Consider the following 20,069-nt stretch of genomic DNA (forward strand, 5'->3'; position numbering starts at 1 on the left):
CTTCAAAGAGACATACAGGTAGTCCTCGACTTGCGACCACAATTGAGCCCATTTCTGTTGCTATGTGAGACAGTTGTTAAGTGAGTTTTGCCCCATCTTATGACCTTTCTTGCCACAGTTGTTGAATAAACCAGTGCTGTTCTTAAGTTAGTAACGCGGCTATAAAATGAATCTGGCTTTGCTTGTCAGGTCACAAGGGATCATGTGATCCCGGGACCCTGCAACCGTCATAAATACGAACCAGTTGCCAAGTGTCTGAATTCTGATCACGTGACCATGGGGATGCTGCAATGGTCGTTAAGTGTGAAAAATGGTCACAAGTCACTTTTTTTCCAGTGCCGTTGTACCTTTGAATGATCATGAATTGAGCTGTTGTAAGTTCAGCATTACCCGTACTTTTCTTTTTTTAATCTCTTTCAGAAATTGCTTGTTAGCTTCTTTTTAGTTATCAGGCGGCTTTGAATCAACAAGTCTGAAAACATGGGGTGAGTTTTCCTTCAATCCTTAGTGAATGAGGTTTTAAATACAAGCTCAAGAATTATTTTTAAAAAAAATCTGAAAGAAAGACCAAAGGAATTATTAGAAACTTTTATTTTGGAATGTGACAAATGGACTAAAGGTCCAGGTGGGTTTGAAATAAGATTTTGGAATTAATAATAAGGATTTTTCTTGGTGGGAAAACGCTTGTTTTGAATTCCATTTTTTTAAAAAACATGATAGGATAGGAATTTGAAGGTTGAATACTAGAGGGAACTAGAAGGAACTAAAGATTACAGTTAAAGGAGAAGAACTTAAATTTGACTTACTAATGGAGAATGGAGAAAGGAATTTTAACTTTGGACATACGTTTTCAAACAACGGACTCAAAAGTTAATTTTAAGATTGTCTGCATCTATGCAAAGACTGTGTTTAAACCAGGGCTCTTCAAACTTGGGCCTTTTTATGACTTATGGACTTCAACTCCCAGAATTCCTCACCCAGGCACACTGGCTGAGGAATTCTGGGAGTTGAAGTCCAGAAGTCATAAAAGGGCCAAGTTTGAAGAGCCCTGGTTTAAAACATGTTACGGAAAAGGAACAAGTTTTACCTGACAAGATTGAAACTGGTTTAAAAAGTAGATTTAAAAAAATAGGCCACAAGAATGACAGAGGAAAAGTTGTTACACTGGACATAAAAAAAGAAACCAGTCGATGCCTTAATAATTAAAATTAACATACCAAGAAGCTGACCTGAATAAAATTTCCTTTACAAGCAGTCCTTGGCTTACAACCATTTGTTTTGTGACCATTCAGTTACAATGGTATTGAAAAGACTGACATACACCTGGTCCTCACACTTATAACTGCCACAGCACCACCATGGTCACATGATCAAAATGTGGGCGCTTAGTAACCAGCATGTACTTAAAATGGCTGCAGCATTTTGGGGTCATGTGATCACCAGTCAATAGGGGCAACCAGATTTACTTAACAACTGTGTGATTTATTTAACAACTGCAGTGATTCACTTAACAACCATGACAAAAATGGTTGTAAAATTGGGCACAACGTACTTAACGGCCTCACTTAACACAAATTGTGATCTCAATTGTGGTTCCGAGTCGAGGCTTGGTAAGCTTTGAAGAATTTTGTGAGAAGCAACAAAGAAAAAATGGGGAAAAAATCAAGTTTAAGATTATTTGAAGGGACTAAAAATTGAGATTTTTAAAAGTAAAATGAAGGTGTGTAAAATTTGCTTATTTGATCAAGGTTAAAAAGATATGATAACCCTTAATGGACTTTTGCTGATCAGCCCCAACATGATGAGATTTTAAGAATTTGTTTATAGATAGAGAGATGAGATATTGGAAGAAAGGATCATTTGTTACGTTTATCACAAGGTGATAAATTAGTAAAATTGTTGTGAAGAAGCAGGAAGCCATTTCTTTATATATATTTTCTTTTTCTTTGCTACATTCCTGATTTTTCTTTTCATTTTTGTGCATCAGTTTTTCTTTTAATTCTTCTCCTCTTTTGGTATTACTTTTCATCATTGTAAGTGTAATTTTTTAATAAAATTACCGGTACTATTATAATAAAGAAAACGTGTTGCACATAATCCATCAGAATTCCTATCACGGGAAGAGTTTAAAAGTGATGCATTATGCAAGTTAATAGAGGAACCTCATTAGCAAGAAGCAATCAACCATAGTTCTCAAATTTGCATCTGACAATATCAATCCATTTGAAAAAGAGGGTTTTTAGTAAGGTAGGTGCATTAATACCTAGTAGCAGGTGTCACCTGCCCAAAGACAAAAATTCATTGCTTTCAGCACGTTTTTAAAACTGGGAATGTTAAAATGTAATTAATGTTGCCCAATAAAGGACACAGATGAATGCTATTCAGTTAATGCAGAGTTTTAATAGCCAAGTTAATTAAAACATGCAGCCTTTAAAATTCACATCTACTTTATAAAATAATGATGGCAAGGTGAATCAGTTCTGAAAGAGTTGTGCACTGGGGTTAAGAGAACAGAGATTAGAGAATTAAAAATTGTGGTTATGTTGATGTTACTCCCTCCACTCAAGGCTGTGCCAGAATGCAATTCAGGAGTAAAATCTGGATTGCTTCTGCCTTATTACAGGTGGTCCTTGACTTACGACCACAATTGAGTCCAAAACTTCTGTTGCTAAGTGAGACCTTTGTTAAGTGAGTTTTGCCCTATTTTACAACCTTTCTTGCCACATTGGTTAAGTGAATCACTGCAGTTGTTAAGTTAGTAACCCCGGGACACTGCTAAATGTCATACATAGTTAGTTGCCAAGTGTCTGAATTTTGATCACGTGACCACGGGGATACTGTGACGGTTGCAAGTGTGAAAAATGGTTATACATCACTTTTTTCAGAGCTGGTGCAAGTTTGAAAGGTCACTAAACTGTATGTGTTACTGGAACTTATGTGCAAATTCACCAACAAAACCACAGTTGTAAGAAATGAAGAACAATCAAACTATGTATTTTTATTTATTATTAATTTTGAGGAATAGCATATTTTATACAAATCCTTTTGCTGGATATCACTTGTTAACAGCCTGGGGGTTCTTTTAATTTTTCAGAATTTCTTGGGGAAGGCATTATGGGGACTATGCATTCAGAGCTACTACTGACATCACAGGTTTTGTAGTCAAAGCAACTTTCAGAGGTTCTTGAAGCAAATAAAAAAAAGCCCAAACCTTTAGCTTATAGCTAGAGACTCAGCAGAGAAACTTCCAGTGGTCTGTAAGATTTCAGAGTTTAAATTAGCATTGCTAGATCGGATATTATCTCCGCACATTTAAAAAAAACCTGTAAAATCATAATTTATATCTACCTACAATCCCAGCAGGTTTTTCCCCCTCTCTTAAATAAAATAAAACATAATCAATTAATTCAATAATATAGAGAGTGGAGAAAAAGACGCAGAAAAGTACAGACATTTTGGGGAAGTCCACATCACAAAATGTAAGCCAGCTCCAAACTTCTCTGATTATTTTGGCTCTCTAAGGAATGAGTTTTGGAAATAAACATTCTATAAAAGCCAGTTAGTGGTCCTATTGATGAACAACCTCAAAAGCTGGAATCCCACTTATTCCAATGGGTTCCTCTTTCAAAATTGGGCTAAGTTAGGATTTCTGTCCAAATATTTGCAGGCGAAAGTCACAAAATGAAACTGGCTTCATGCCTACTTCAGATGGCTTTGTAGCGCAGATGTGCCCAGATGAAAAACAGCACAATAATACATTTAAGGAGAGATTGGAAAGGTGACTTTTCTACATAGTCTAGTTACATTTGCTACCTAGCTTTCTAGCCTCTGCTTCTCTTAGCACTATGCTGAACTTAACTTTTAAATTTCCAAATAACATCCAGTCTGAGTTGGCCAACCAGCAGCTAACTCACAAACTAACTAACAAACAAACATAAAACAAAAAAATCCAGAGCACTCATGCCCTTTTTCATAATAAATAGCTGAGCATCTTAGGAACTCTGCAATAACACTGCACCATGAGCCATTATCCCCTCAAGGGAAAAATGCAAATGTTCCTAGATTTCTTTTGAGAAGAATCACCAGCGAAGATCTTCTTTAGATCACGTGGCATCTGAAACAGTCCAGTTGGCCTTGGATAGATTGAAGGGAAGTTCTATTTGGAATCCAGGGGGTGAAGTAGCAGAAGTCTTAATGACAGGAGTTTGCAGGTGGGATGGGATGAGAAAGGGGGAATCCCATCCCGATGCTTCAAAATGATTCACAGTAGACTCAGATCTTCAAAAGGCTTTCTTCACTGGGTTGTCTTTGATCAAGCCCATGCCACCCAACTTGACATGCCAGTGGGTTGGGGAAAGCTGCCTTTCCTGCACTCAAGTCAGCTTGGCTTTCTTCTCAGCATCGTGTCCCGACTTGCTCTTCACCAACTGTTTAGCTCTCAGAACTTAAAAGTCCTCTTGGCCGTCAAGAGGAGGAGAGGAGGGATGGGTAAATAAATAAGCGACCTCAGCCATGGCCTTCATCATTAAGAACCCACGTCAAGATCATAGCAGCAATTGCAGCAAGGGCCCAGCCACGCATTAACCTCTTCCCAGAAGCGTGGACCTGGAGAGAAATCAAACAGAGAAAGGAGACCTTCCATTAGAACATCAAGAAGACACTCAGGTGAGTTTGCCAATTGCTTTGAACGGTAGGTCACGTGTCCATCTGAACGGCCATCAGGGCCAGTCTGCCTGCTTCGAGAGAAAGATGTACAGCTAAGTCCTCGACTTAGGGCCACAGTTGACCCCAAAATTTCTGTTGCAAAGTGAGACATTGGTTAAATGAGCCTTGGCCCATCTTATGACCTTTCTTGTTACAGTTGTTAAGTGAATCACTGCAGCTGTTAAATTAGTAACACGGTTGTTAATCTGGCTTCTGCCTTGACTTTGCTTGTCAGAAAGTCGCAAAAGGGGATCACATGATCCCGAGTCTCTACCACCGTTGTAAATAACATACCAGTGTCCGAATTTTGATCATGTGACCATGGGGATGCTATAAGGATCGCAAGTGTGAAAAGTGGTCATAAATCACTTTTTTCAGGGCTGTTGTAACTTCAAACAGTCCCTAAAGGAATGATTGTAAGTCGAGGACTACCTGTATAAAGCAAAATGATATCCATCACTCCTTTCCTATAAACAGGATAAAGAGCTGTGGCGCCCATAAAAAGCTATGGCGGCGCAGGGGCTAGAATGCCATATTGTAGGCTAACTCTGCCAGCTGCCAGCAGTTCAATCCTGAACGCTTCAAGGTTGACTCAGCCGTCCATCCTTCTTAAGCTGGTAAAACGAGAACCCAGATTGTTGAGGATAAGATGCTGACATTTATAACCCCCTTAGGGGAGGGCTGTAAAGCACTATGAAGTGGTATATAAGTCTAAGTGCTATTGCTATTGCTATTATTATCCCAACAGAAAAAAATATGGTAGCGAGGAGTTCCAATGCAAGAGGAAATATTCAGCCTGTTTGTGGACACTGGAAACCTTTAGCACTAACCTGAGTGTCTTCCACCTGTCTTTTTCAATGTGATTCTCTGGACCTTCACTTTCGTACGACGCCAAATAAAGTGCTGCAACCAGAAGAAAGAAAATATGAACATTACAGATATCTTCTAGTGTAGAGGGTCTTCAAACCTGGCCCTTTTATGCCTTGTGGACTTCAACTCCCAGAATTCCTCAGCCAGGCATGCTGGCTGAGGAATTCTGGGAGTTGAAGTCCACAAGGCATAAAAGGGCCAAGTTTGAAGACCCCTGTTCTAGTGTCTTGAATCATGTTCCCTGTGGGATAGCAATGCCATCGTTTCAAACGTGTGGTCCTCAGATCTTCGGGGGGGAAATAATTTTCTCATATCTAACGGGGTTAAAAAAAAGCTTGTGTGAACTGGAGCACACGTAATAGTTCATAAACGAGATTCAAGGCTCCTATGAACATCCTTATTATGGTATTACGCAAGGAGGGGTAGACATGTTAGCTGCTTCCACCTTCTCCCAGCAATGCTCTGAAAAACTGTTCCAAAAGACTGGGAGATGCACCAAAATAACTTTGGAAGCAATGCTAAGACCTGCAAGACGACAAGGGAGAATTTTAACCAAGGAAATTGGTTAAATTGGTGTTTTTGTAATGCAAGGATGTGGTGCTGTGGTCGTAAACCACAAGCACTCTCTGGCCTGATTGTCCAATCAGTTCAGACAAGCAAGACTAATCTAATGACAGAGTTGGAGGTCTTCAGGTCCAGCCCCGTGCTCATGCAGAAGACCCTACACCATTTCAGATAAATGGTTGTCCAGTCTCTTCTTTAAAACCTCCAGCGTTGGAGCACCCACAACCTCTGGAGGCACGTCGTTCCACTGATTAATTGTTTTCACTGTCAGGAAATGACTCCTTAGTTCTAGGTTGCTTCTGTGCTTGGTTAGTTTCCATCCACTGCTTCCATCGATGCCACAGTCTGTGGCGTTGGAAGTTGGAAGGAAAATGAAAGTGGGCAATTACGTATCACCCTGTTTATCAAAATAAGTGTGATACACAATATACTGAACAGTTACAGGTATTCTTCTCTTACCATCCTCACTGAAGACTGGAATGGTGAGCAGGTACTGAAGGATTTTCCGGTCCCTCTCAAAAGGACACTCCACTTGCTTCCATGTCATAAACTCACTCACTTGTTTAGCCAGTTCCCAAAATTTCTGCAAGGAATTAGCAAAATAATAATAATAAAAAAGCACATGAGTGAAGCAGGTGAAAGGGTTCCATTCAAATAAGGCAATATATAGGGTTTACTCTAGGGACGCGGTGGCTCAGTGGGTTAAGATGCTGAGCTTGTCGATCAGAAGGTCGGCAGTTTGGCGGGTCGAATCCCGAGTGCCGCGTAAGAGTGAGCACGTGTTACTCATCCCAGCTTCTGCCAACCTAGCAGTTCGAAAGCACGTAAAAATGCAAGTAGAAAAATAGGGACCACTACGGTGGGAAGGTAACAGCGTTCCGTGCGCCTTTGGCGTCTAGTCATGCCGGCCACATGACCACGGAGACGTCCTTGGACAAGCGCTGGCTCTTTGGCTTTGAAATGGAGATGAGCACCGGCCCCTAGAGTCGGAAACGACTAGCACGCATGTGCGGGGGAACCTTTACCTTTTTAGGGTTTACTCTTCTGTTTCAGAAGGACTGATCAGATATGTCTTGCAATGAAGGAGATTATTTGCAGCTCAGGATTGAAAGAGGGGTCCTTGATGCTCTCTGAGCTTGCTTGTTTTCTTGCAGACATTTCATTACCCACACTAGTAGCATCATCAGTGCTAGAAGGGAGTGGGATTTGCTCTCAGTTTATATTCTAGTGCAGAGATCCCAAATCTATGAGCCATGGCCCACTACCCACTACCCCTTGGCCACTGGGCCACGTAAGTGACTGGTCAGTGCGTGTGCATGCGCTTACCTCACCTCGTGCTGGCACTAGCCTTGATGTGACCCTTGGTGTGACTCTCGCGCCAGCACTAGCCTTGGCACAACCCTCACACCTGTGCCAGCCTCGGCGCTAGCCTCACACCAGTGCTAGCCTCGGCATGACCCTCGCACCTACGCTAGCTTCAGCGCAACCCTTGATGTGATTCTTGTACTGGCACTAGCCTCAGCACGACCCTTGGCGTGACTCTCACACTGGCACTAGCCTCAGTGCTAGCCTCAGTGCAATCCTCGCGCCGGTGCTAGCCTCGGTGTGACCTTCGCGCCTGTGCTAGCCTCGGCACGACCCTTGGTATGATTCTTCCACTGGCGCTAGAATCGGTGCGACCCTCACGCCGGCGCTAGCAGCCCCATTTACGGAGCCCGTATGCTTGCGGCCCCATTCACGCATACGTTCGCACAGCTACATTTGGGTGTGCGCGCATGCGTGCGTAAAGGTGTCTGCCCCTCCCTTTCCCACCAGGCCACCAGCCCAGAAAGGTTGGTGAGTCCCGTTGGAGTGAATTGCCCTCTCAGTGTTGTGGGGGTGGTCTTAAAACGGTTCTTTGGTTTGGCTATTTGCTGTTTGTTTGCCTAGCACTACGTGGCTAACAATAAACAGCCCTAGCAAAGAACCTCCAAGAGCATTCCCACCAATTCAGACAGGGCAATTCACTAGATTATGAACTGAGAGCAAATCCCACTCTCTTCCAGTACTGATGATGTTACCTAGTTTGGGTAAAGAAAAGTCTGCAAGAAAACAGCCAAGCTCGGAGAGCACTAAGGACCCCTTGTAAGTGTTGCCTTTGGAATTCTGCTCAAGTTCCGCTCCTTCATGCCTCTGAGGATGGACTATTCCTTAATTCTGTGTGTTGGGGAAGAAAAGACCAGTGCTTTGCCAATGAAAACAAGGCATCTTGGACGTGCTCGGGGGAGACGGGGTTCTTCGAAAAAGTGAACAACTGTTGGAAGGGAAGGAAACGTGTCGGAGCCCAGTGTTTGGTGTTTGCCCCTTGATGTAACCCTTGCCAAGTTCCTGTACCTGCATTCTAAAATCTTAGCTAGGCTCTCTGCTGCTCAACGAGGTCAGGGTTTAAGAGACGTTGGGAAACCCTGAGCAGACTCGTACTTACTTCAAAATTGACATGGCCATTGGGCAAGCGATTGGCACAGCCCTCGTTGAGGAAGTAAATGTCCTTGATAAGCAGGCTGAAAAACGGGATCACAATCTAAAAGAAGGAAAGGAAGGGGGAGAGAAGAACCCAGATTAGCAACACACCTGTCACTGGAACAAGAAGGGGTGGGGGGGGGAGGTGAAAATTCTTTGTCACATTCAGGACAAATAATGAATAAACTGCATCACGTTTGAGGCAGAGCTATACAACAAAAAGATTGTTGAAGGTAAGATTGACTATCAGCTCTGGTCAAACACCTCTGCAGATTTTAAGAGTTCAAGCATCCCAGTAAGCCAAGGGTGGGGAACCGTGGCCCTTTTATGACTTGTGGACTTCAACTCCCAGAATTCCTGAGCCAGCCATGCTGGCTCAGGAATTCTGGGAGTTGAAGTCCACAAGTCATAAAAGGGCCATGGTTCCACATCTTTGTAATAAGCCAAGCATTCAGTATATTACATAGCCATAACTCCTTTACCCCCCCCCCCCACACACACAAAACCTTTACCGGTCATCTACTTGCATCTTAGTGCCCTCTAGAATACACCTGTCTGCCCAAAATTTGAATGGCCCTCAACCTGCTGGTCTTCCATAAATTGTTCCCATGTCCCAAACCGAGACATTCAGATGTTTTTCAGATGTTTGTAGATATGGATATGTGTGCTGCCCATGGAATGATGTACTTTGTGTTTCTGGTGTTGTTATTGACATTTTTATTGTTCATTATAATGCCTGTGGGTCAGCCAGAGTCATACGATGAGTGGGAGGCCAAATTCCAATGGATAGATTAAATCAGGGGTCTTCAAACTTGGCCAATTTAAGACTTGTGGACTTCAGCTCCCAGAATTCCTCAGCCAGCGATGCCTGGCTGAGGAATTTTGGGAGTTGAAGTCCACAAGTCTTAAACTGGCCAAGTTTGAAGACCCCTGGATTAAATGAATACAGGTAGTCTCTGACTTACAACAAACAACTGGGCCCCAAATTTCCATTGCTAAGCAAGGCAGGTAGTTGAGTTTCACCCCATTTCACAACCTTTATTGTCACAGTTAAGTGAATCACTGCAGTGGTTAAGTGAACCACATGGTTGTTAAGTGAATCTGGCTTCCCCCCATTGACTTTGGTTGTCAGAAGCTGGCTGGGAAGGTTACAAATGGTGATCACATCCTGGGACACTGCAACCATCAAAGCCAACACAGTGCTAGGCTGCATTAACAGAGGGATAGAATCAAGATCACGTGAAGTGTTAACACCACTTTACAATGCCTTGGTAGGGCCACACTTGGAATACTGCATCCAATTTTGGTCACCACGATGTAAAAAAGATGTTGAGACTCTAGAAAGAGTGCAGAGAAAAGCAACAAAGATGATCAGGAGACTGGAGGCTAAAACATATAAGGCAGGGCTTTTCAACCTTTTCACCCATTGTACCACTTTTAGGATATGGCAACATCTGAGTACCACCAGTCGCCTAGTGAGGTGTCCAAAACTTGATGACCAAAAAAAAAAAAAAGGAAAAAAGTGATGAAGTACAGGTAGTCCTCGACTTACAACAGTGCGCTTAGACTGTTCGAAGTTACAATGGCACTGAAAAAAGTGCCTCCCAAGCCACAGCCAAGACACCTGCCTACCCGCCCGGCGGCGCTCCTCCTCCTGTCTGAGGTTTTCATTGTTGTAAGCATTTCTGTTGAGGATTGGCAGCGGGGGTGGGGGGGTGGAGGGTGTTTGGTTTTTATTCCCCCTGTCTGCTGGGTGGTTGCAGCAGGTTTGGTCACTTCACATGACCCTGGGACACTGTGACCGTCATAAATATGAACATTTGCCAAGCATCTGAATATAAATCACAAGACCCTGGAGATGCTGCAACATTCCAGCTGATCGGCGCTTCTTCTGGGCTCAGAAGCACCAGGATCAATGCTGAGCTCCAGCTGGCGCCAGGCGCAGATCCTGGCACTTTTGCTGAGCGCTGACAGCCCTGCAGCTCCAGCCATCTCTCGCTCAGACTTGTGTAGTGCTGCCACCAGTTCAGCTCATTCCCCTCCCCAGCTACTTTTCTAGGATGGTCACGTACCACCTGCCAGGTGCCAATGTACCACAGGTGGTACCCGTACCACTGGTTGAAAAGCCCTGATATAAGGAACGGTTGCTGGAATTGGGTATGTCTAGTTTAATGAAGAGAAGGATGAGGGGTGACATGATAGCAGTCTTCCAATATCTCAGGGGCTGCCCCAAAGAAGAGGGAGTCAAGCTATTCTCCAAAGCACCTGAAGGCAGGACAAGAAGCAACGGATGGAAACTAACCAAAGAGAGAAGCCACCTAGAACTAAGGAGAAACTTCTAACAGTTAGAACAAGGAATCGGTGCAACGACTTGCCTCCAGAAGCTGTGAATGCTCCACACTGGAAGTTTTTAAGAAGAGACTGGGCAACCATTTGTCTGAAATGGTATAGGGCAGGGGTAGGCAACCTCGGCTCTTTTATGACTCATGGACTTCAACTCCCAGAATTCCTGAGTCAGCTATGCTGACTCAGGAATTCTGGGAATTGAAGTCCATGAGTCATAAAAGAGCCGAGGTTGCCTACCCCTGGTATAGGGTTTCCTGCCTGAGCAGGGGATTGGACTAGATGACCTCCAAGGTCCCTTCCAATTTTATTATTATTGTTATTGTTGTTGTTGTTGATGATGATACATGCCCAGTTGCCAAACACACACGTGACCATGGGGATGCTTCAGTGGTCCTAACTGTTAAAACTGGTCATAAATCACTTTTCCCAGTGCCGTTGTAACTTTGAACGGTCACAGAATGAATGGTCCTAAGTCAAAGACGACCCTTCTTCTCTCTTTCTCAGACCGTACCTTCTCTCTGCTGCTGTGAGCTGTTAAAGACCTCTGGGTTGCCCCACGTAGGGCAGTGCGGTAATTGTAGAAATTGCTGGAAGGGTCCATTTGATGCTGGAAGAAGGAGGAAAAGTGGAAATGCAGAGAATTCGTTTTGCGCCAGAAGCAGAAAATGCCCCAAATGCCATCAAAATATCGCTATAAAAGTCCAGTTTTTAACCTGGGGAGACCATTTCCAATATAAAGCAGACACAGAACAGTTTTAAAGTTAAGAGTCAGAACCAGGTTATGGATCAAAAAGCTAACCAAATCTGGGGGGGGGGGAAACCCAGATGAAGCAAATAATTATAAAATTTCATTTCTAGCTGAAAGTGCCGATGATCAAAATTATTTGAATGTAGCAACAGGTTCATTGGTAAGTGACAAGCAACCATTTTCAAAGATCAAAATCCACTATGCTGTCTTCCTTAAGTGTTGGGATTACAAATCAAAGGATTCCCAACCTAAGATCAGGCAGGTTGGGAATTCTGGGTGCTGCAGTCTCAATACCTCTAGCCATAGCATCTCTGACAGTGTTCCACTTAGCAGCGTATCAGACTAAGAAAACGCAGCCAGGACATTTATTCAGTTTTCCCACATTAACAGAACTAACACCAGAGACAACTCATCAACTCTGTATAACTGGATAACTGGAGAAGCTTCTCGGATGAGAAGTGAAACGTGTTCAAGGAAAAACAAAGTCCAGTTGCTTTTGGAAAAAGCAACTTTGGGACAACCATGACCTGAATGACTGAGAATCTCCCTAGATAACCGAATAACAAAGATTCAGATCGAAAGGTCAGACTTACCTCCAGAATGTCAAACTTGGCAGTCTTGACTTTCGACCAAGTTTTCTTTAATCTGGAGACAGGAGTCATATTCATGCCCGCTTTTATTTCAAAGTGTAAAGAGAAAGAGAAGAGCCGAGAGATAAAAGATAAAACACACAGCTGTATTTGAAGCCAATTTGGAATAACAGGAGAAATTAATCAACCATAAAGATATCTACTTTTTCCATTTTTCTTTTTCCACTCAATTACAACAAATTATCCCAAAACATACAATTTAAAAAATGCAATCATGGTTAACATTCACAGAGACAGAAATTCAGAGAGTTATGCTTCTTTCTAGACACATATTTTTCATAAGCGTTTTGGGCACAGATTTCTGGCTACCAATTCCTTTAACAGAAATCTGTTTCAAGACAAATACGTGGTGGATTTCCTTTGCTTTCCTACCGGAAGACATGTATAAAATAAGCTTTGAAGAACATTTCACAAGGGTTAAGCAACTTCCAATTAATACGAGACTTAAGTAAACTCAGCATTAAGTCAAAGGCTTAAAAGATGGCAGCCATTTTTAATGCATGTGTAGTACGGCAATCTGGCTGATGCAAAAAACAACAACAAAAAACCAGGTTATGTGAGGGATCCTGGTTGGATTTTCCATCTTTGCACAGATTCGCCAATGAAATAAAACTGGGTTGAGCACAGGACGTATTTTGGGCATGAAATGCCACTATGGGGAAGATGAGAAAGAAGAGAACAGAGGCACTTCAAAAGTTGCCTTCTCTAGTCTATTACTTTTCATACGTTTAAGATACCGTATGTGGACTTCAACTCCATAGCTGGCTAGGGAATTCTGGGAGTTGAAGTCCACATATCTTCAAATTGCCAAGGTTGAGAAACACCAGTTTTAAGACAATTCCTAGAAATCCCAAATGTGGAAGCTGCCAGGTTATCCAACAGGATCCAGAAGCTTCCTAATTTGGGGCAGAATTAGATGAAGGGGAAACATCTAAGCACTTTTTCCAAAGCATTAACAATAAAGGAAATGGATAGGAAGCCTTCTTATTTACAGTATACTCACAAATAATAGCCATTAAAGAGTTGAAGTTGCCGATGTTGAAGCACTCTCGAGCAACATCAATGAAGTATTCTATCATTCTTGCTCTATGTTTTTTCTTGATAGGCTATGAGAGAGCAAAACACAAGATTGGCATTTAGTTGAGAACTTGCCCAAATTTGAAGAAGGATTGCTGAGCTTTTTAGAACATCGCGTTTAATTTTTAAAGAAACAGTTACATTTCAGGCTGGAGCCGGAGGTAAAGGTTTCCATGTCTAGTCTGTTTCTTGGCCAAGGGAGCCAACACTGTCTGAAGACATTTCGGTGATCATGTGGCCAGTATGGATAAATGCCAAAGGCACATAGAGCACTGTTAGCTTCCCACCAAAGTGGTACCTATTAATCTACTCGCATTTGCATACTTTCAAACTCCTAGGTGGGCAGGAGCTGGGGCAAGGAACAGGAGCTTAACCTGTTGCACAGCATTCGGGTCTCAAACCCGGGCTGTCAGCTTTCCAAAAATATACCCACCCACACGTATTCCCCGCCTGGAGAAAGCAAGGGCATCAGAGGAACATTCAAGCAGATCAACAGCAGGCATTCTTATAGCGAGGAATAAATTACCAGCGTGAATTCCATTCAACAAAAGCTGCAACCTCAAGGGGGTTTGGTGCAGTTTTTCTTCTGTACCATACAATCCTGTGCATAGAATACAGCTTCTGGCAAGTCTCTTGAGGTCTGATCACATCAGAAGGAAGAAAAGGGCACCGCATACGGAAGGAAGACCAATGAAGGGTTTTGCTTACCATACATATCTCTGTGGCAACCAAATAACTCAGTCTATTGAACCATTCGACGTAAGCTTCCAGATTCCGAGACTTCTTCCGATCCCCATAGGAACTCTTGAGAAGAAAACAAAAATCAGGTTTTCATTTCTCTCGCTCTGTGAGTTTAAAGAAGTGGTAGCACTTCTTTAAGCTTATGGAGTAAAGCGAGAGAACTTTTATGTTCACTTCTCTCATTCCATAAGCTTAAAGAAGTGGCCAGGCCAGTTGGGACTCAGAAATGAAACATGGCTGATCATGATTAGTACTGCTGGGGAAAACCTTTAGTAGATCCCAGGATCATTCATCACTAGGCAAGCTGAAGTGACATGCCAGAATGGGGCAATCATAAATCACCCTATGGTACTGCAAGTCGTAATAATATAAATACCACAACAAAGCAGAAGATCCAGTTATCTAAGGCAGACGTCCCCAACCTTTTGGGCACCAGGGACTGGTTACGTGGAGAGAGGTTTTTTCATGGACCGGAGAGTGCATTGTTTTGTGTGGTGCCTGCATCCCATGGATGGGGCTTTGCTTATTTGTGCGACCCAGTTACTGGCAGGCTGTGGCCCGGTACCGGTCCACAGACTGGGGATTAGGGACCCATGATCTAAGGTATGTACCTCTTTGCTGTACTCATACCTCTCCTTTATATTCCACAACCCTCTACAGCAGTGTTTCTCAATCTTTACTACTTTAAGAGGTGTGGACTTCTGTTGTGTATGGGTTTGGGGGACAACATAGCAACAGCGCTACTTATACCACCAGGTGGCGCTGTACCAGGACTGATGCGGATTGGGCTATGTCTCCGCGGAAATACCAGGTTCAAATGGATTGGCCAGGTGGATACCTGGCCAGGTATATATAAGGACTCAGGTAACCCCAAATCCTCAGTACAGTTCTACCATCAATAAAGAGCTGCTATGCTGTACTCATTGGTCTGGCGTCATTCCATGCGGTCTAGAACCCACTACACAATAACTTCAATTGCTAGGAAGGTTTCTGGATTTAAAGTTAATGCACAAAAAACTAAAATTCTGGCCAAAAATATGACAGTATCGCAAAAGGCTCTTTTAGAAGGACCAACTGGATTTGAGATTGTTAAAAGGGTCAAATATTTGGGGGTGTTTTTGTCACCCTCTAATACAAAGTTATATAAAAATAACTATGAAAGATTGTGGGGGAAAATCCAAAAAGAAATGGAGAGCTGGGAAAAATTGCAATTGTCTTTGTTGGGGCGAATCGCAGCAGTGAAAATGAATGTCCTGCCTAAATTTTTATTCTTATTTCAAATGATACCGGTTCTTAAGAAAGATTCTAATCTGGAGGAATGGCAGCGAGGTATCAATAAATTTGTTTGGGCAGGGAAAAAGCCACGAGTTAAATTTAAGATTATGCAGGATACTCGTGAAAGAGGTGGTCTTAAAATGCCCAATCTTAAATTATATTATGAAGCTGCTGCGTTAGCAGGAATAAGTGATTGGATTAATTTGACACAAGAGAGATTATTAAATCTTGAGGGCCATGACTTGTTGTTTGGCTGGCATGCATATTTGTTGTATGATAAAAAGGTAGATAATGTGTTTAAAGCGCATATTTTAAGACAAGCATTGTTGAGAGTTTGGAAGAAGTACAGACATAAGTTAGGTTGTAAGATACCATTGTGGGCAATCCCAAAACACGTAATAGAAAATATAAATGTTGGTTTCAAACATGATGTGACTACGTATAAGGAGATTTTAAGTTTGGAAAGAAATGTTTGGTGTCTGAAACCGTACAGTCTCTTGCGAGATGAGAAGATTGTTCAAACTTGGTTCCAATATATTCAGCTACGGGCCAGGTGGAAAGAAGATCAGAAAACTGGTTTTACAATGACTGATGAAAATCTGATAAAGCAAATTAGAAAGCAGGGTCCAGCACATATCAAACGGATATATCTTGCATTGATAGAAATTGACTCAGAAACAGAACTTGTTAAAGATTGTATGATAAAATGGGCCCAAAATATTCAAGAAGTTATTACAATGGACACGTGGGAAAAGATCTGGGTGAGGAACGTAAAATTTACACAAGCTCAAAACTTAAGAGAGAACTTTTATAAAATGTTTTATAGATGGCATCTAGATCCTAAAAAGCTTGCAAGTATGTATCCGAATTATCAGCCCAAGTGCTGGAGGTGTGGCGATGAAGATGCAACATATTTTCACATATGGTGGACTTGTAAAAAGGTTAAGGCCTTTTGGATAAAAATTTGGTGGAACATGCAGAAGATTTTCAAGCAAAGGATAAAGTTTTGCCCGCAATTTTTTTTGTTAGGTATAATTACAGATGCTGCGGTTGTGGACACTAAGTTGATGTTGAATTTAACTACGGCAGCAAGACTCTTAATAGGTCAATATTGGAAGAAGGAGGAATTGCCGACTATAGAAGAATGGACTTTAAAGGTTTCTGACCTGGCAGAGATGGCAAAGATTTCGGCTTATTTGAAAGATCACTCGCAAGAACGTTATATTATGGAGTGGAGAAAATGGATTGAGTATATCCAGAACAAATATGGGACTAAAAAGTTTCATGTAGCATTTGAATAAGTCTTCCTTTCTTTTCTTTTTTCTTTTTTTATAGTTAATAGTAATAGTGTTTGTAGTTATCCTATATGAGCTAGAGAGTGATAGATTTTAGAGTTTATGGTTGCTAGCATTTGGATGTTCATGAGTGTTTTTTTTTGTTTTTATACCCTGTACTTAGCTCTGGGAAGTCGGGGGGGGGGAGGGGGGGAGGGGTAGGGAGGGATGGGTGTGGGAGGGGGAGGGGGGATTGTTAAAGATAAAATGTATGTTAAAACTTTTTAATAAAAAAAAATAACTTCAATTGCTAGAATTCTTCAGTCAGCATGCTGGCTTGAAAATTCTGGGAGTTGAAGTCCACCCATTTTAAAGTTGCCAAGGCTGAGAAACAATGCTTTGCAGCAAGTCCTATCCAACTGGTTCCTCTTTAGACCTGCTGACACCACAACACCCCAGCACCAATGGGGAATGGCATGCCAGGTTAGTCTGCTGATAAATATGCTGGTAGGAGAGTTGTCGTCTCCACAAATTTGCAGGTTGCCAGACTGAGGAAGCCCACTTTAAAAGCTAAACTAGAAAAAAAAAAAACCAGTTAAGCGTGTCAATATTGGAGATCAGAGACACATTTACTGGGCACATATTTTAAAGCAAATTTACCCATGGGCACTTTCTTGAATTTATAATATGCAAACCAACACCATTTTTCCAATGAAATCCACATTTAACTTGCACAAAAGTGAATTATTTGGGGAGAAATTTTGCAAAAATATGTGCATTGAGACAGCAGCCCCCAACTTTTTTGGTGCCAAGGACCGGTTCTGTAGAGCAGGGCTTTTCAACCTTTTCACCCATTGTACCACTTTTAGGATATGGCAACATCTGAGTACCACCAGTCGCCTAGCAAGGTGTCAAAAACTTAATGACCAAAAAAAGAGGAGAAAAGTGATGAACTACAGGTAGTCCTTGACTTACAACAGTTCGCTTAGTGACTGTTTAAAGTTACAATGGCACTGAAAAAAGTGCCCCCCAAGCCACAGCCGAGAAAGACACCTGCCTGCCCGCCCAGCAGCGCTCTTCCTCCTATCCGAGGTTTTCATTGTTGTGAGCATTTCTGTTGAAGATTGGCAGCGGGGGTTGGGTGGGGGGGTGTTTGGTTTTTATTCCCCTGCCCCCTCTGCTGGGTGGCTGCAGCAGGTTTTGGTCACTTCACATGACCCTGGGACAATGTGACCGTCATAAATATGAATCAGTTGCCAGACATCTGAATGTAAATCACAAGACCCTGCAGATGCTGCAACATTCCAGCTGATCGGCGCTTCTTCTGGACTCAGAAGCGCCGGAATCAGCACCGAGTTCCAGCTGGAGCCTGGCGCTGATCCTGGCACTTCCGCTGAGCCCTGACAGCCCTGCAGCTCCAGCCATCTCTCGCTCAGGCTTGTGCGGTGCTGCCACCGGTTCAGCTCATTCCCCTCCCCCGCTACTACTTTTCTAGGATGGTCACGTACCACCTGCCAGATGCCAATGTACCACAGGTGGTACCCGTACCACTGGTTGAAAAGCCCTGCTGTAGAGAATGGTTTTTCAACAGACCAGAGGGAGCATGGTGTCGTACACTACCTGGATCCTGTGCGTGCACGGATGGTTTTTTTTTTGCTCACTTGTGTGTCCACAGCCTGATGGTTGGGGACCCTTGCACTAAGATACATGTATGCAAATATGTGCAGGACTTTGAGAGCATTTAAGAAGAGTGTAAATAATGAGGTAGGGCTTGGCACAAATGAAGACTCAAGTAAAAGCCAAGTGCCCTGGTTCATCCAACCCCAGCCAGCAATTTTAACCATAGTTTATAATTGTTCACGCTTTTCACCTTCTCATTGTCCAGGGTATCCTTCTGTACAAACGCTTGGACAAATTCTTGTGGCCCAATGTAACTAAGTCTCTCCTGAAAGAAAGAAAGAAAAAATCCACTGCATGGTCAACATTCATCCTTGTATAAGTAAAAGTAAAGGAGTCCTGCAGATTTTACACGCTAGTCGTCGCTTACTAGGGGATGGTGGTGCTCATCACCATTTCAAGTCATGGAGCCAGCAATGTCTGAAGACATTTCCACGGTCATGTGGCCAGCATGACATCATGGAGCACTGTTACCTTCCCACTGAAGTGGTACCTATTTATCTACTTGCATTTGCATTGCTTTTGAGAGCGTGAATTTCATTTTTAATGTGTGCCAGTGTGCTCACAGTAAAAAAAATGACAATAAAGGTTATCTTATCTATCTTATGCTTTTGAACTGCTAGGTTAGCAGGAGCTGAGGCGAGGATGGGAACTCACCCCATCGCGCTCGGGGCTCAAACCTGGGCTGCCGGCTTTCCAGCCAACAAGCCAAGCGTCTTAACTACTGAACCACCGCACTGCCCTTTGTAGAAGATCACTGAGAAAAATGATCAAACAACAGTAAAATACAGTGGGGGAATAAACTTACAAGCTCTATGTGAGTCAGCTGCTGGGCTAACATGTAAGGATCGCTGCAAATGGTGATGATATCTCGTTGGATGGCCTGGGGCTTGGTCTTTAAAACCGTCAGCCTATCGGTTGAAGTAGCATTGATTTTTGCAAGAACTTCCTCATATTGGTTAAGAGAAGCCAGCTTACGAATGAGGCTCTGGATGACTTGCTGCACCTTTTTCCGATAGGCCTGTCAATGGAAAGAGAAATAATGAAAGTGATCGTCATTTTTGCATACCTGAAATGCTTTCCATTGGTGGAGCTTACACATAACGGTATGCCAGAAGATCTGCTCGTGAGGACCTTGTTTGTATCCCGCCTTTATTATTTGTACAAATAATTCAGGGCAGTGAACAAATCCAACACACCTTCCTTCTCTCATTTCCCCCAAAACAACAACCCTGTGAAGTAAGTTGGGCTGAGAGAGAGTAACTGGCCCAAAATCACCTAGCCAGCTTTCATGGCTAAGGTGGGTATTGAACTCAGGGTCTCCTGCTTTCTAGCCTGGTGCCTTAACCACTAGGCCAGGGGGTCTTCAAACTTGGCCCTTTTATGACTTGTGGACTTCAACTCCCAGAATTCCTCAGCCAGGTGCTGGCTGAGGAATTCTGGGAGTTGAAGTCCACAAGTCATAAAAGGGCCAAGTTTGAAGACCCCCTGCACTAGACCAAAGTGGTTCTGTACTGCTTCGCAACCAAAGAGAATTGGAAACCACATCCTTTTGAAGATTTTGACATCAGCAATCATGATTTGCAGCTGCATCTAAACCCAGAATTCTCATTTAACTTTTTTTGTTTATTCTTTTACAATTGT

The 20,069-nt window shown here is 42.7% G+C and overlaps 1 protein-coding gene across 1 annotated transcript in view; it reads right to left on the reverse strand.

The window, feature by feature from the left end:
- Positions 1 to 3,136: 3,136 nt before the first annotated feature.
- The window catches only part of RASGEF1B (RasGEF domain family member 1B), a 49,448-nt gene continuing 32,515 nt past the window's right edge, over positions 3,137 to 20,069 (reverse strand). The window contains exons 5-14 of the mRNA XM_081332274.1: positions 19,234 to 19,446; positions 18,619 to 18,693; positions 14,167 to 14,262; positions 13,385 to 13,487; positions 12,325 to 12,404; positions 11,495 to 11,590; positions 8,603 to 8,698; positions 6,598 to 6,721; positions 5,535 to 5,607; positions 3,137 to 4,605 (exon numbers count right to left, since the gene is read on the reverse strand). Coding sequence (XP_081188400.1) covers positions 4,581 to 4,605; positions 5,535 to 5,607; positions 6,598 to 6,721; positions 8,603 to 8,698; positions 11,495 to 11,590; positions 12,325 to 12,404; positions 13,385 to 13,487; positions 14,167 to 14,262; positions 18,619 to 18,693; positions 19,234 to 19,446 — 981 coding nt within the window. The 3' untranslated portion in view covers positions 3,137 to 4,580. The remainder of the gene's footprint in view (positions 4,606 to 5,534; positions 5,608 to 6,597; positions 6,722 to 8,602; positions 8,699 to 11,494; positions 11,591 to 12,324; positions 12,405 to 13,384; positions 13,488 to 14,166; positions 14,263 to 18,618; positions 18,694 to 19,233; positions 19,447 to 20,069) is intronic.

Source organism: Vipera berus (genome assembly GCF_964194415.1).
Source record: "Vipera berus genome assembly, chromosome: 7".
NCBI lineage: Eukaryota > Metazoa > Chordata > Lepidosauria > Squamata > Viperidae > Vipera > Vipera berus.